This window comes from Myotis davidii, unplaced genomic scaffold (genome assembly GCF_000327345.1).
Source record: "Myotis davidii unplaced genomic scaffold, ASM32734v1 scaffold960, whole genome shotgun sequence".
NCBI lineage: Eukaryota > Metazoa > Chordata > Mammalia > Chiroptera > Vespertilionidae > Myotis > Myotis davidii.
In genome coordinates, this window is record NW_006293003.1 from 2,946,738 (window position 1) to 2,959,521 (window position 12,784).

The following is a 12,784-nucleotide window of genomic DNA, read 5'->3' on the forward strand; positions in this document are numbered from 1 at the left end:
AACCTGCTTAAGCTTGGAGTGCCTGTCGCACAGGGCGGCCTCCCCCGAACCCCGCTTACGCTTGGAGTGCCTGTCGCACAGGGCGGCCGCCCGCATGTCGCAGAGGCGCAGGGAGCCCTTGCTGCTGCTGTAGACGAAGAGGTGGCAGTGGTGCGGGTGGAACTCGGACGCCGTGATCACCTCCGTCAGGTCCTCCATGTTGGCCGGCTTGATGTCCACGATGTCTGGGCCGTCAAGGAAGGTGTGGCTGTCCCCTCCCTGAGCGACACCTGGGTCTCCCCTACACCCTGGGTCCCCCACCCTACACCCTGGGTCCCTCCCCTACACCCTGGGTCCTCCACCCTACACCCTCGGGACCCCCACCCTACACCCTGGGGTCCCCCACCTCTATAACCTGGGGTCTCCCCACCCCCTCTCCCTGACATACCCCACATCTAAGCCGCCTCTCCGTTCCCCAAGCCCTTGGACAAACACCCACCCCAAAGAGTCCCCAAGCTGCAGGCCTGCATGTCGCAACGCCCACTGGCTGCCCCTTCTGAGTGCCTGTCCATTGTCCCCAAAAGCCTGGACTTGCCACCTCCCTCCTGACCTGAGCTCTCTCCCCGCCAGTGCCATCCACTGAGGCCCCTCTGCCTGCCTCCCATCAGGGGCGGGCAGAAGGCAGAGCGTGGTGGAGCGCCTGCTGGGCACTCAGTGACCGCCCCATGCCCCCGCCTCTGCATGTGTGGTGGCCCAGGCTCAGCTCGGCCAGCTCCTGCTGTGTGACCGAGGACGAGTCCCTGGTTCTCGGTGCCTCGGTTTCCTTGCCTGTGAAATGGGTTAACAGCTCCTACTCGGGCTTGCGGTGGAGACTAGCAGAGGCACGGCCCTGGCACACCGCCGGCCGCATCTCAGAGCCCAGTGCCGCCAGCTGCCCATCACTGAGAGACACTAACACCAGTGGCAGCGCTGAGACCCAGCTCCCATCAGCCCCGCCCCCATCCCAGCTGCTTTCTCTCAGTAGAAAGGGGCGTCTTCTGGAAACTGCTGTGAAGATGAGAGTTTATAACCATCAGAAAGACCCTGACCCTGTGCATCAGGGGCCCGAGGAGGGTCTGTGCTGGCGCTCCAATCCCGCCTCCTGGGAAGCACGGCGCTTCCCACAAACTTAGAATCACACGGGAACATGCAGAGGACCAGGGGCGCCGTCCCCGCCTGAAGCGGTTGCCCTGGAAACGGTGGTTTTCTGCGCGACACGAAGCAGAGATTAAATCACGAGAAATGGGACCGAAGGCTGATGAGGAAGAACTGCAGCATCTGTGACGCGAATCCCGCCCACATCGGCCTGCAGTCCCACCGACAGCCCAGCACTGAGGTTCTCACGGCCCAAGCCTCGAGACCCTCTCTTGCTGTTTCCAAAAAGGACTCTGCCCTGGCTGGTGTGCTCAGTGGTTAGAGCGCTGGCCTGTGCACTGAAGGGTCACTGGTTCTATTCCTGGTTCAGGGCACGTACCTGGGTTGCAGGTTCAATCCCTGTCCCTGGTTGGGACACAGGAGGGAGGCAACCAAACAATGTGTCTCTCACATCAATGTCTCTCTCTCTCTCTCTCTCTCTCTCTCTCTCTCCCTCTCTCTCCCCTTCTCCCCCTCCCTCCCTCCCTTCCACTCTCTGGAAAAAATATCCTCAGGTGACAATTAACAAAACAAGGGCTCTGGATAGAGCGGGTGCCGGGAAAGACAGGTGTGACGCACGGAGCCTGCATTTCCACGTGACCCTGGTGGAGGGAGACAAAGCCAGAGTCAGGGTCAATGTGTGTCTCTGAACCCCAAGATCCAGAGCCCACGCCCGGCACCCCTGGGACCAGGTGGCATCTGTCAGGACCCGACCATCTACCCAGCCGCTCCAAGACCTCGGCTCAGCCCCCGGAGACCTGCCCGTGCCCGCTGCCCGGCTCCGCCCTGTGTGAGAGGGTTAGTGACTGAGGGGGGCTGTCCCTGTTGCCCCCCTTAGTCCTGTCACAGAGCGGGGCCTGCGGTCGGCCTCCCGACAGGGAAGCAGGTGCAGAAGGGGCCTCGGTAGGTAGCACGACAATATGCCCCAGACAGACACGTGGACACTCCCCCTGGCTCACCCTGGTGGCCACACGCCTGTGAACTTAGGGGCACTTGGTCCTACAGTGACCGTGGCAGCGGCCCTGACGGGGGCAGTGCCCAGTGCTGGGTTGGGAGTCCAGGCCCTGGCCTGGGTGGCTGGTCTGCGCTCTCTCTGGAATGGCAATGCCACCTGAGAAAGCCATGTCCCTCCTGCAAGCCCGTTTCCCCAGGTGTAGAATGAGGGGCTGGGCGTGACCCAGGGGGCCCTTGCATTGCGAGGATGAACCCCCAGCCCCTCCTGGGTCCTTGAGCAGTGGTGAACCCCACAAACGAGGCTCTAGGAGGTTCGGCAGGATGGACCTCCCTTGGGAAGGTGCGTAAGTTGACTCATCACAAGCCCCCCCTGGCCGAGCGGGACGGGTCATCCATGCTCTGTCCATCTCTGTCCCCCACCTGTCCGTGGGCTGCTGTCAAACTCCCGCCGCACTTCGGGGAGAGGAATGCCCCCCCTCCAGCCCCGAGGAAGGCTTGGCAGCACAGGTGGGCGGACAGGGGAGAAGGCGGACTCCCTCAGGCCCCCCTCCCAGCACAGGTATCTTTCTCCAGTGCAGTGGCCGAGTGGTGCCCCCAAAACACACCCACCTCCTCACCCTCAGAGGCCGTGAGTGCGACTTCATTTAGAAAAAGGGCCTTTGCTGACACAATCCAGCTAAGGCTCCCAGAGGAGGTCATTCTGGATTCGGGCGGCCCCGAGTCCAACGACAAGTGTCCCTGTAGGCCACCCCAGAGGAGAAGACACAGGACAGCGGAGGCAGAGACGGGGACGATGCAGCCACAGGGAACCCCGGCCCCGGGAGCTGGAAGAGGCAGAGGAGCCTCACGGAGCCTCCGGAAGGAGCCAGCCCTGCCCACTCCTTCCTCTCCAACTTCCGGCTCAGGCCCTGAGGGAGCAGCTGTCTGTGGTCTAAGCCCCTAGTGAGCAGAAATCCGCGCTGGGAAACCATCCCAATTGCCCCCCGGGAGCTGGCGAATGGCATGGGCACCGGGTAGAACCGTGGACTCCGCCCTCTACACCCCTCCTCGCCCGCTTCTTCCAGCGGATCCCGTGTCAGCGCCCCCGGCCCCGACACCCCAGCCAGGAGCCAGGGCAGCTTCCCACCCTCTGCCAACAGCCTCCGAGGCCTGGGCTTCCCGCCGGCAGGTCCCAGCGCTGGCCGCCTTCGGCCTCAGCTCGAGTGCATCCCTACGGGAGGGCTTGGGTTCCATCCTGCTCAGCGGCGGCCTCACGGTCCACAGGGAACAGCAGCACCTGCTGGGCCTACCAGACCCTTCACGGTCCCCTGACCGTGGCCCAGCCACACCTGGGGACACAGCAAAGCTCAGAAACAGGGGCTGGTCCCCCCAACCCCCGCTCCGCCCCCGAGAGAAGTCTGTGGCGCTTCCTGTCAAGGACACAGGAAGGGGAGGGAAAGGACCTGCACTCATCGGGTCTGCAGGGATTTTTATGGAAACTCCTTCGTCTCCCGCTGCCAAGGGCATCGCTGCCATCCTGAAGCCGGAGGAGGCCACCCCAGCACCCCGCACCGTCGCCGGCCCTCAGTCCAGAGCTGCGTGCATCCCCCTGGAGGGCCTGCGGAACGTCATGCGGGTGGTCCCTGGGCTCCCAGTGGCCCTCGGTCCCCTTCACCTGCACGGGGCCCGGGTGGAAACGGCCATCGCCCAGCCACTGGGCACATCCCTGCTGCCCATAAAGCAGTCGAGACGGGAAATGGGAGCACATGGTTGGTTCACTCTGCAAGGGGCTCAGGTGAGAACTGGGGAGCAGCCCACTGACTCCAGGAAGCAACAAGCAGTAACCAGCGCCGTGATGGCTTTAGGGGCGAGGCCTCAGCACATGACGCTGCAGACACAGCAGCTGACTGAGCAGAAGACATGTCCAAGGCCCCGGGAGCTAGTGAGGGCAGCCCCCCTGCAGGAAGGGCCCCCCCAACCCCGACCCCAGGAAGGGCAGGCCCCGGCTGCATGCGGAGGTGGCAGAGCAGAGGCGGATCCCTGGCGGCCTGACTTTCAGCCCGGGCTCCTCCCGCTGCCTCTCTGACCGGGAGCGACTGCATCTCCACATGACGTGCAGCTCCCCCATGGGGTGAGCACCCCCAAGGGCACCGCTGCTGGGCTCGCTGGACTGGCCTGTCCTCCGCAAGGTGGACGCTGAGAGCGGCGGGCTCAGTGCCGAGCAGGATGTGGCCTTGGGCTCCATCGATTTAACTGAGCACAGCCTGCTTCATCCCGATGTCTCCGCGGGAACACACGCTCGGATGGGAGAGGCTGTTACCATGGTGACAGCAGCCGAGGAGCGAGGATGGAGGCAGCTCTGCCAAGGCCACGAGGGGCCTCCCACACAGGCCCCAGGGACGCTGGGTGTGCCGGTGCCCCGGAAGGCCTCCCTCCCTCACGTGGAGATGGCCTCATGGGCACCGCCAGCAGAGCGGCTTTCTTTCCAGCAAATTTCTCCCGACGATGGCCAGGCTGCAAGCATGAGCTGTGAGCACTCAGGCCGAACCACGGCCGATCGTGCAGGAGCTTTTCCAGGCTCCACGGCAAAACGCCACTGCTGGTGGCTTCAACAATAGAGAATTATCTCCTCACAGTTCTCGATGCTACAAGCCCACGGTCGAGGTGTAAGCAAAGGTGGGTTCTTCGGGGCCTCTCTCCTGGGCCTGCACACGGCACCTTCTTCCTGTGTCTTCTCATGGTCTCGCCTCTGTGTGCGCATCCCTGGTGTCTCTCTGTGTCCAAATCTCTTCTTATCAGGACACCAGTCCTACTGGGTCAGGGCCCTGCAATGACCTCATTTGCCTTCATCACCTCTGTAAAGATTGAACGTCCACCTTCCGATGGCCCCGGGGATGGGGACTTCAGCTTTTGGTGGTGGGGAGGTCACAATTCAGCCTTCTTCGCTTCTCCACTCAGAACCTTGACCTTGACGGTGCAGTCTGTTCAGGGAGAAGCAGCCAGGTTGCTGGGGCAGGTGGGGCCATGGGAGAGGGGCCTTTCTGCATAACTGCTCACTGCACAAGCCCACTGACGCCCTTGCGTGGTTTCTCTGGGTGGTGAGCCAGTCTACACATCCCTACCACAGCCGGGGTATATGACTCCTAGACGCTCAGACAGGAAAGAAAGCCTTGGATTCTGAGCCATAAAGATCCGGACACAACAGCCCAACCCCACCATACAACAGCTGTGTGACTTAGGGAAACTTCCTCAGCCTCTCCGTGCCTTGCTTTTCTCATCTGCAGAATGGGTTGGTAATATCTGCTTTGCAGGACTGCAGTAAGGATTTAATGAAACGACGCATGTCAAAGGCCCTAGCACATGGTTACTACTTTTAGCAATAAATTCGTTAGCTAAATTAGAATCAGCCTTTCTCTTCCTCTGGAAAAAAAAAACACAACAGGAAACGAAGCAGGTTGCAAAAGCTGTGGCGGGGGCTGGGGGGGAGCGTGTCACTGTGAGCGTTTGTGCGGACTTGCATGCCTGGGTTTGAGACCTGGGAGGGGAAGCCCAAGGTGGACAGAGCTGGGCACACTCCCAAGTAGCTGCCTTCTCCTGGCTCTGAGCGAGGGCACTGCAGCCCCGTCCTGGCTTCCTGGGGCTCCTCACCCAGCAGCGAAGCCCGCTATCAGCCCCGAGTGCGAGTGCGCTGCTCCAGGAGGGACCCTCAGGGCGCACGTGAGGGGGTTTATAACAAGGCCCTGGAGTGGTCTAGAGAGTCAGGGACGGGTCCTCTGAGGCCACGGCATTAAGCCAAGGCCGAGAGCCAGCAGGAGTTATCCGGGCAGAGGGCCAGGGTGGAGGAGTGATCCATGTGAGGGGGAGGCATGGGGCTGAGGAGCTGTGAGCAGCAGGCTGGGAGGGAGGGAGGGAGGGAGAGGGAGGCAGACAGGGCTGCAGCCTGGGATCGACCAGTTTTAATCAGCAGCGTGTTACAGACATGCCATGGAGGCCTGTCAGGAGGGATCAGAAGCACCACGGAGTGGCACGTCCCCACCATTAGAGGAAGCGTTAGAAACGGAGCGGCCGCCTGTGTTACAAACAGTCCCAGTGTGGCCTGTAGGGGTGTGGAAAGTGCCCGCTTTCCCTTAGAATCCACAACAAGAGCCAGGAGACATTATCCCATCGCGGGGGCTGATGGGCAGTCTGCGTGGCCGGGGCGAGGAAGGGCCGCGGGCAGTGCACCCACCTCTCAGAGCAGAAAGGACCATCTACAGGAGAGGCCCCGAGTCTGACTCCCAGGCCCTCACTGCCCAGCTGGGTGACTCTGGGTCCATCACCTAACCTTTCTGTGGCTTAGTTTCCTCCTGCAACGGGGGCATGTTGCCCTGGCTCATTTGGCTCAGTGGATAGAGCATCGGCCTGCAGACTGAAGGGTCCCCGGTTTGATTCCTGTCAAGGGCACATACCTTGGCTGCAGGCTCAACGCCCCGGGCCCAGTCAGGGCACATGTGGGAGGCAACCGATCAATGTGTCTCTCTCACATCAGTATTTCTCTCTGTCTCTCCCCGACCCCTCCACTTTCTCTGAAATGGAAAAATATCCTCAGGTGAGGATTAACAAAAACAAACCAAACAAAAAAGGGGGGCGCGTTCATAACGTCTGCTCCACAGCCTCGCCGAGAGGATTAAGTAGGTTAACATGTTCCAGGTGCTCAGAACGCCGTCTGGCACAAAGTGGCACAGAGCAAGGCCGGTGTGTGGGAGGTGGTGAGGGAGACTGCAGGACTGGCTGCCGGAGGAGTCAGCACCGTGGACAGCGCACAGGGAGTGAGCCAGCGCCCTGGGCAGCTTGCTGCTGGGAGTGGGGTCAGCACCGTGGACAGCGCACAGGCACACTCAGAGCGGAGGAGGCTGACCCGCCTGGCCTTGGAGAGGCCTCAAAGCAGCAGGGACGGGCTGTCACGGTTTAACAACAGGTTTTCTGAGCGGAAAACTGATGGGGATTCGGACTTGGGGCATTTCTGAGTAGACGCTCCCCCGTTTCCCCCTCTGTACAGCGGCACTGCGGGAGCATGAAAAGAGGCACCTGTGAGTGGAGACCGTGGTCATGGAGTAGGTCGTGCGTCTACGGCACATCAGGCCCTGTACTCGCCGGCTCCACCCGCCCAGCCCCGGCCCAGAGGCATAGCCCACTGGCTGGATGGGGGCAGCGAGGCTGGGTGACTGAAGCGGGTGGGCCCGGGGCTCTCCTAGCAGGCGGAGGGGCCTTAGTGGGTCCCCTCCATTGTTCCCTCAGGCTGTGCCGGAGCCTTGGCGCCTCTGCCCTGACTGCTGGCCCACCACTCAGCCTCGCTTCGGGATCTGCTCAGGAAACAGGAATTAGACATTATTCCAGACTGAGGGCTGGTGCAATGCCAGCTTCCGCCAGGAGAAATCACTCAGGGAGGAGGGGCGGGGGGAAAATCAATGGAGCCATCTTTGCCATCCTCCGGTGCTAAACTTAAAGCAAAATTTCCTCAGCTGAGGCCGCCTGTGCAACCTGTTACCTTTAAGACGCATCGCACTCGAGAAAAATCACCCAGCGCTGCCCAACGGTCTCAGAATGTTGGTACTGAAGGATGTGAGCGGTGGTTTAAAGAGATGTGGAGATGGCATCGGGGAGAAACACACAATGAGAGAACCCGCAGGAATTCGGAGAACGAGCTGTAACCACCCCGGGGGCTGTTGAAGAGGGAAGATGCTGCCAGCCACCGGCTGGGGCCCAACTAGTGACTGACTCCTTTTTTCCTTACAAACGTGCTCACGTTAAGGAATTTGGCCCAGTTTACATTCGTGTGAACAGACGGCCCAGGACGTTAAGCAGTGAACCGAGCCCAGGGGTCCAGATCCCAGCACCCAGGCTGCTCCTCTGTAGAGTCTGGGACCCGAGCACCCTGGAGCCCAGACTCACAGGGGGGAGTCTCCACCCCAGGACCAGGTGGACACTGTGAGCCTCCTCACTCCACTCAGAACCATTCACAAGTACCTACTATGTGCGGGCCCTGCAGAGAGGGCGCCGACTGGGCTCCTAACCCCCAGGGTGTCACTGGAAATGGGGGCGGGGGCATATTAACAGGTGAGGGAAGCCCAGTGTGATGCCCAGTGTGACAGGGAGGGGGGCCCAGAGGGGCTCTGACCAGCCTGGGAGGGATGCAGAGTGGACACGGCACAGGTGACCGAGCACAGGGGGCAGACAGGAGCCAGCCTGGCTACGAGAGGGAGAAGGCTGGTCAGCGAAGGGCCAGCAGAAGGCAGAGCACTGGCCCGGCCCTGTGACAGGCAGGGAAGCCCGGGGGCCTGAAGGGGTGGGCCAGCCTGGCGCCCAGGACCCCGGGGAGGTGGGCAGGGCCAGTCACCAAGCGCCATAGGACACTGCTGAGTGGTTCGGACTTTGTCCAGAAGCCGATGGGAAGCGGCTGAGAGCTTTCGGCAGGGGCTGACGTGGTCAGCCACTCTCACTGCGGTGGGCTGGCTGGCTGGCTGGGCAAGGAGGGATGCGGGCCACGGCCAGGCAGGGCTGGGTGGCCCGAGCTGAGCCTCTGGCGGGATGGAGAGCAGCACACGGTTCCAGAGCCATCGGGGGAGGACGGAAGGGCCTGCATCCTTTCCATTCTGTGGGCGAGGGAGAAGGAAGCTGGGGGACCTGTATGACGGTCAGCCTCAGTGACAGATTACGGCACGCACCTGCGTGTGCCGGGGGCACGGCAGAGGCTCAGGGCCCTCCCTCCGATCAGAGCAGCGGCTCTGGAATTCACCAGAGAAAGGCCTCTGAGTCAGCTCTTCTTCAAATGGTCCAAACGTGCCCACTCTTCTCCGTGATGAGAAAAGCGTTCCTCTCTCTGGAAAACCTTCGCTAAAAATTAATTCTGCGTAAGTGGGAAGTGTTCCTGTTTGGACACAGGAGACGGTAACGCAGCAAAAAACTCCCAACGGCCTGAGGACTAAACAGCAGCCTCGGGACAAGGCGAGACGCCGCAGAACCGGAGTTAGAGGGACGGAGGCCCCAGGCCCAGGTCCCCCGGGGGGTACGTGCTCAAAGAGTGTCTCAAATGCAGAGCAGGTGCCCAGCTCAGCCAGTCACAGCTTTCTGAACCCCCCAACCTCACTCCCCACTGGAAAGGAAACACCTTTCTCATCGCTCGGCTGCTATGGGACCCATCGCCCCACCTGACACCTCCCGGCCAGCGGAGGCGGCTCCATGGACAGCCCGGTCTCCCCGTGTTCTCGCTGGTGGTCGAGCAGCAGCAGGCCGCACGGAGGACCACACGCAGCCTGACTCCCCGATGAACCGGTCGATCAGGGGAGGTCTGCACAGCCACCGCGGGCTGGAGACTCCATCGCTCCTCCGTCTGCAGAGCTGGCACCTAGGTCTACAGGGAGGCTGCCGGAGCCCCGCTCTGCAGCTGGCAGGCGATGCCACGTGCGCTCCTCCACCCCCAAGGCCTGGACGCTTCTCTATCTGATCAACTAACAATTCAGTTTCACAAATCAGGCTACACACAGGCAGGATCTGCAGCCAGGGAAGCCCCCCAGGTCCCACGGGGATCCCAATCCCCAGATGCTCCCTTCCTGCCACCAGCCCTCACCTCCTCAGCTGACTAAGGTCCTGGGGTCAGTGATTATTTCCACTCGTTGCCTTCACCAGCAGCCCCATGTCCGCCTGTGCACTTGGCAAAACCGCTGCCCTGGCTCTCTCTACCCACCCCGCGCCTGCAGCCTGGCGAATCGTGGCCGGAGAAAAATGCGCCCGTGTGCTCTCTGGCCCACTCGCTCCCACAGCACCGCCCGCCTGCTCGCTGCTCGCCTGCTGGATGCTCCCCTCGCTTATTGCATCGACGGTTTATGTCCGCCTGCTGCAGAGGGGCAGCGGGAGCAGGGCCTCCTGCACTCCATCTGGGCCCCGTCCCTCACAGAGCAGCCTGGTGTCAGAGTTGGAAACGAGACTCGGGGTCCGGAGGTGCGACACCTGCTAGGAATGGGCTCTGAGCACGTTCACTTGGGCTCCCGGTGCCTCAGTTTCCTCATCTGTAAAGGAGGATCGTGGCCGTACCTACTTCACGGGGTTGTTGTGGGGGTGAAATGAGTTAATATTAACAAGTGTTAATGCTACACAAGAGCGTCACTGTAATTATTGTTATTATTATCAGTCTTCAGAGCAGGGACAGCTTAGCAACCAGCCTGCTCTCTCCACTGCAGCCCTTCCCCAGGCCCAGGCTCGTGTATGGACAGTTCATTCCACACCAACTGGTGGGCGCTGGACTCAATCCTCTCGCCCCTAGCTTGTCCAGACACAGAGAGCCACAAGCAGGGCCCCCGACTCCGTCCGGCTGGGCTTTTGACACCCCAGTTGTCACTCTAAGCCCCGGGTGGGACCCCAGCGGGGAGGGTCCAGAGGAGCCTTTGGTGGACGGTCTCAGGAGGATCAGCTGTCCCTCCTCTGGGAGGAGTGACCCCAGGACCTTATCTCCTCCTTCGTCCCTGGTGAGGTCCCAGGGTGAGGCGAGGGGTCAAATGTGACCCTCACAGCCGTGGTTTTAGTGCTCATAAATTCTCAGCATGGGCTCGTGTCCGCGCGCCATTCACACACCGGACTCACCGAAGCCGAACGAAGCAGAGCCCCCACGCCAGTTCGCTTACAAGCCAGCCAGCCAGCCCACCCAGAAGCCACCGCGGAGACGCCGGCGGCTGCGGCGGGAAAGGATACTGAAGCTCCGGTCGGTGATGGCCAGGTGCCAGAGGTTGATGCGCAGGTCGTCGGCCGACATGTACGTCTCGCAGTCGCTGTTGACGGAGATGGAGTTGATGTGGTAGGTGTGGCCATTGGCAAAGACCCTCCGTGGGCTCACCTCCACCATCAGGTCCATGGGCTTCAGCACGGGCACCTACGAGGAGGAGGGCGGGTCAGAGCAGGGCCATCTGCCGGGGGCCGGCCGCCGGGGCCAGGCAGCCACAGCGGGGCGTGCACCAGTGGGCATCCATCCGCACGTGTTGAAATAAGCAGTGCACGTGGCCAATGTCCTTCACCACCGGCCCTGCAGGAAAGCCCACCTCCTTCTCTTGGCCTCCCGGGGTTGGTTCTGAGCCCACCATGTGACTCTGAATAAGTGACTGAACCCCTTCGCACCCCAATTTCCTCATCTCTCCAATGGAATGAGAAGGTACCATGGCAGAGTCAGCTGACTGTCCACCAAACATTTGCATCCCTTCTACCAGGAAGTGACAAGTGGCTGCCCAGAGAAGGACTACACTTCCCAGCTACCTTTGCATCTGGGTGTGGCCACATGACTGGTTCTGACCAACGGACTGTGAGTACAGTGATGCCTGGCACTGTGGGCCAAGGTGGTTAAGAGGCAGGTGTGCCTTCTCTTTTTTTTCCCTTTTTTAAAATATATTTTATTGATTTTTTACAGAGAGGAAGGGAGAGAGATAGAGAGTTAGAAACATCGATGGGAGAGAAACATCGATTAGCTGCCTCCTGCACATCTCCTACTGGGGATGGGCCCGCAACCCAGGTACATGCCCTTGACCAGAATCAAACCTGACCCTTCAGTCCACAGGCCGACACTCTATCCGCTGAGCCAAACCAGCCAGGGTGAGAATGACATTTCTGTGTGCTCTGCCCTGCAATGCGGGGTCATCTGTTAGAGCCATCAGTGTGAGCCTCACTCATACAAACTCCCACCGCGGGCGTGTGAGGACCCCTGAGACAGCATCAGATGCACGCCTCTGCTTCCCTTCGTGCTCTCTGCCTGGAACGCTCCCCCCCGCTTGGGACAGCTAGTGAACCCCAACTCCTCCTGCAGGATCTGGAGGCAACAGCCCCCCAGAGGTGCAGCTGCCCTGGTAGGTAGGGCTGGCACACCCCCCGGACACACCCAGCACAGGGCCCACATCTCTGTCAGGGCTCAGCATACACTGCTGTGTGTCACTCCAGGAAACTGTGAGGTTTCAAAGGTGTGAGGACAGACAGACAGACACAAAGGCCTGGCCTGGGTTCGGTGCCCAGGAAATGGGGCTGGCATTGCCATCCCCACATCACCGGTGAGAGGACTGGATGCCAAGGTGAACCCAACTTGCCCAAGTCACGGGGTCAGGAAATGAGAGTCGGGCCAGGAAGCTGGGGTGACTGCCCCTGAGGGTTCCTTGTGCAAAGGTGCAGACAGACCTGCCTGCAGCTTCACAACCTGCCCTGCCACTCACTAGTGTTACCTTCACTGGGTAACATCTCAGGCCTCAGTTCCCTTTTCCGTAAAGGGGGTGAGGCTGGCGCCCGCTCAGGGCTAATGCAGCGAGTCCTCGGGCAGTGCTAGGCGGGAGGAAAGACCCGGAGCGGGGAGCAGTTTGTCTGCGAGCTGGGGCCAGGCGCTCACCCCACCCAGCCCAGGCAGCTCAGAGCAGCCCACACTCGCAGCTGAGAAACAAACTGAGGGAGACGGCATTTCATGTGACAGGAACGAGCCTTTCCAATTCTGCTAGAACGGCCCGGCCGGCGTGGCTCAGTGGTTGAGCATTGACCTATGAACCAGGAGGTCACAGTTCGATTCCGTTAGGGCACATGCCCGGGTTGCGGGCTTGATCCCCTGTAGGGGACTTGCAGGAGGCAACCAATCAATGATTCTTATCATTAATGTTTCTCTCTCTCTCTCTCTCCCTCTCCCTTCTTCTCTGAAATCAATAAA

The 12,784-nt window shown here is 61.0% G+C and overlaps 1 protein-coding gene across 1 annotated transcript in view; it reads right to left on the bottom strand.

Moving 5' to 3' along the window:
* Positions 1-12,784, bottom strand: part of PPP2R2C (protein phosphatase 2 regulatory subunit B, gamma) — a 50,646-nt gene that overhangs the window by 23,578 nt on the left and 14,284 nt on the right. The window contains exons 5-6 of the mRNA XM_006766592.2: positions 10,810-10,987; positions 60-224 (exon numbers count right to left, since the gene is read on the bottom strand). Of these exons, the coding sequence (XP_006766655.1) occupies positions 60-224; positions 10,810-10,987 (343 nt within the window). The remainder of the gene's footprint in view (positions 1-59; positions 225-10,809; positions 10,988-12,784) is intronic.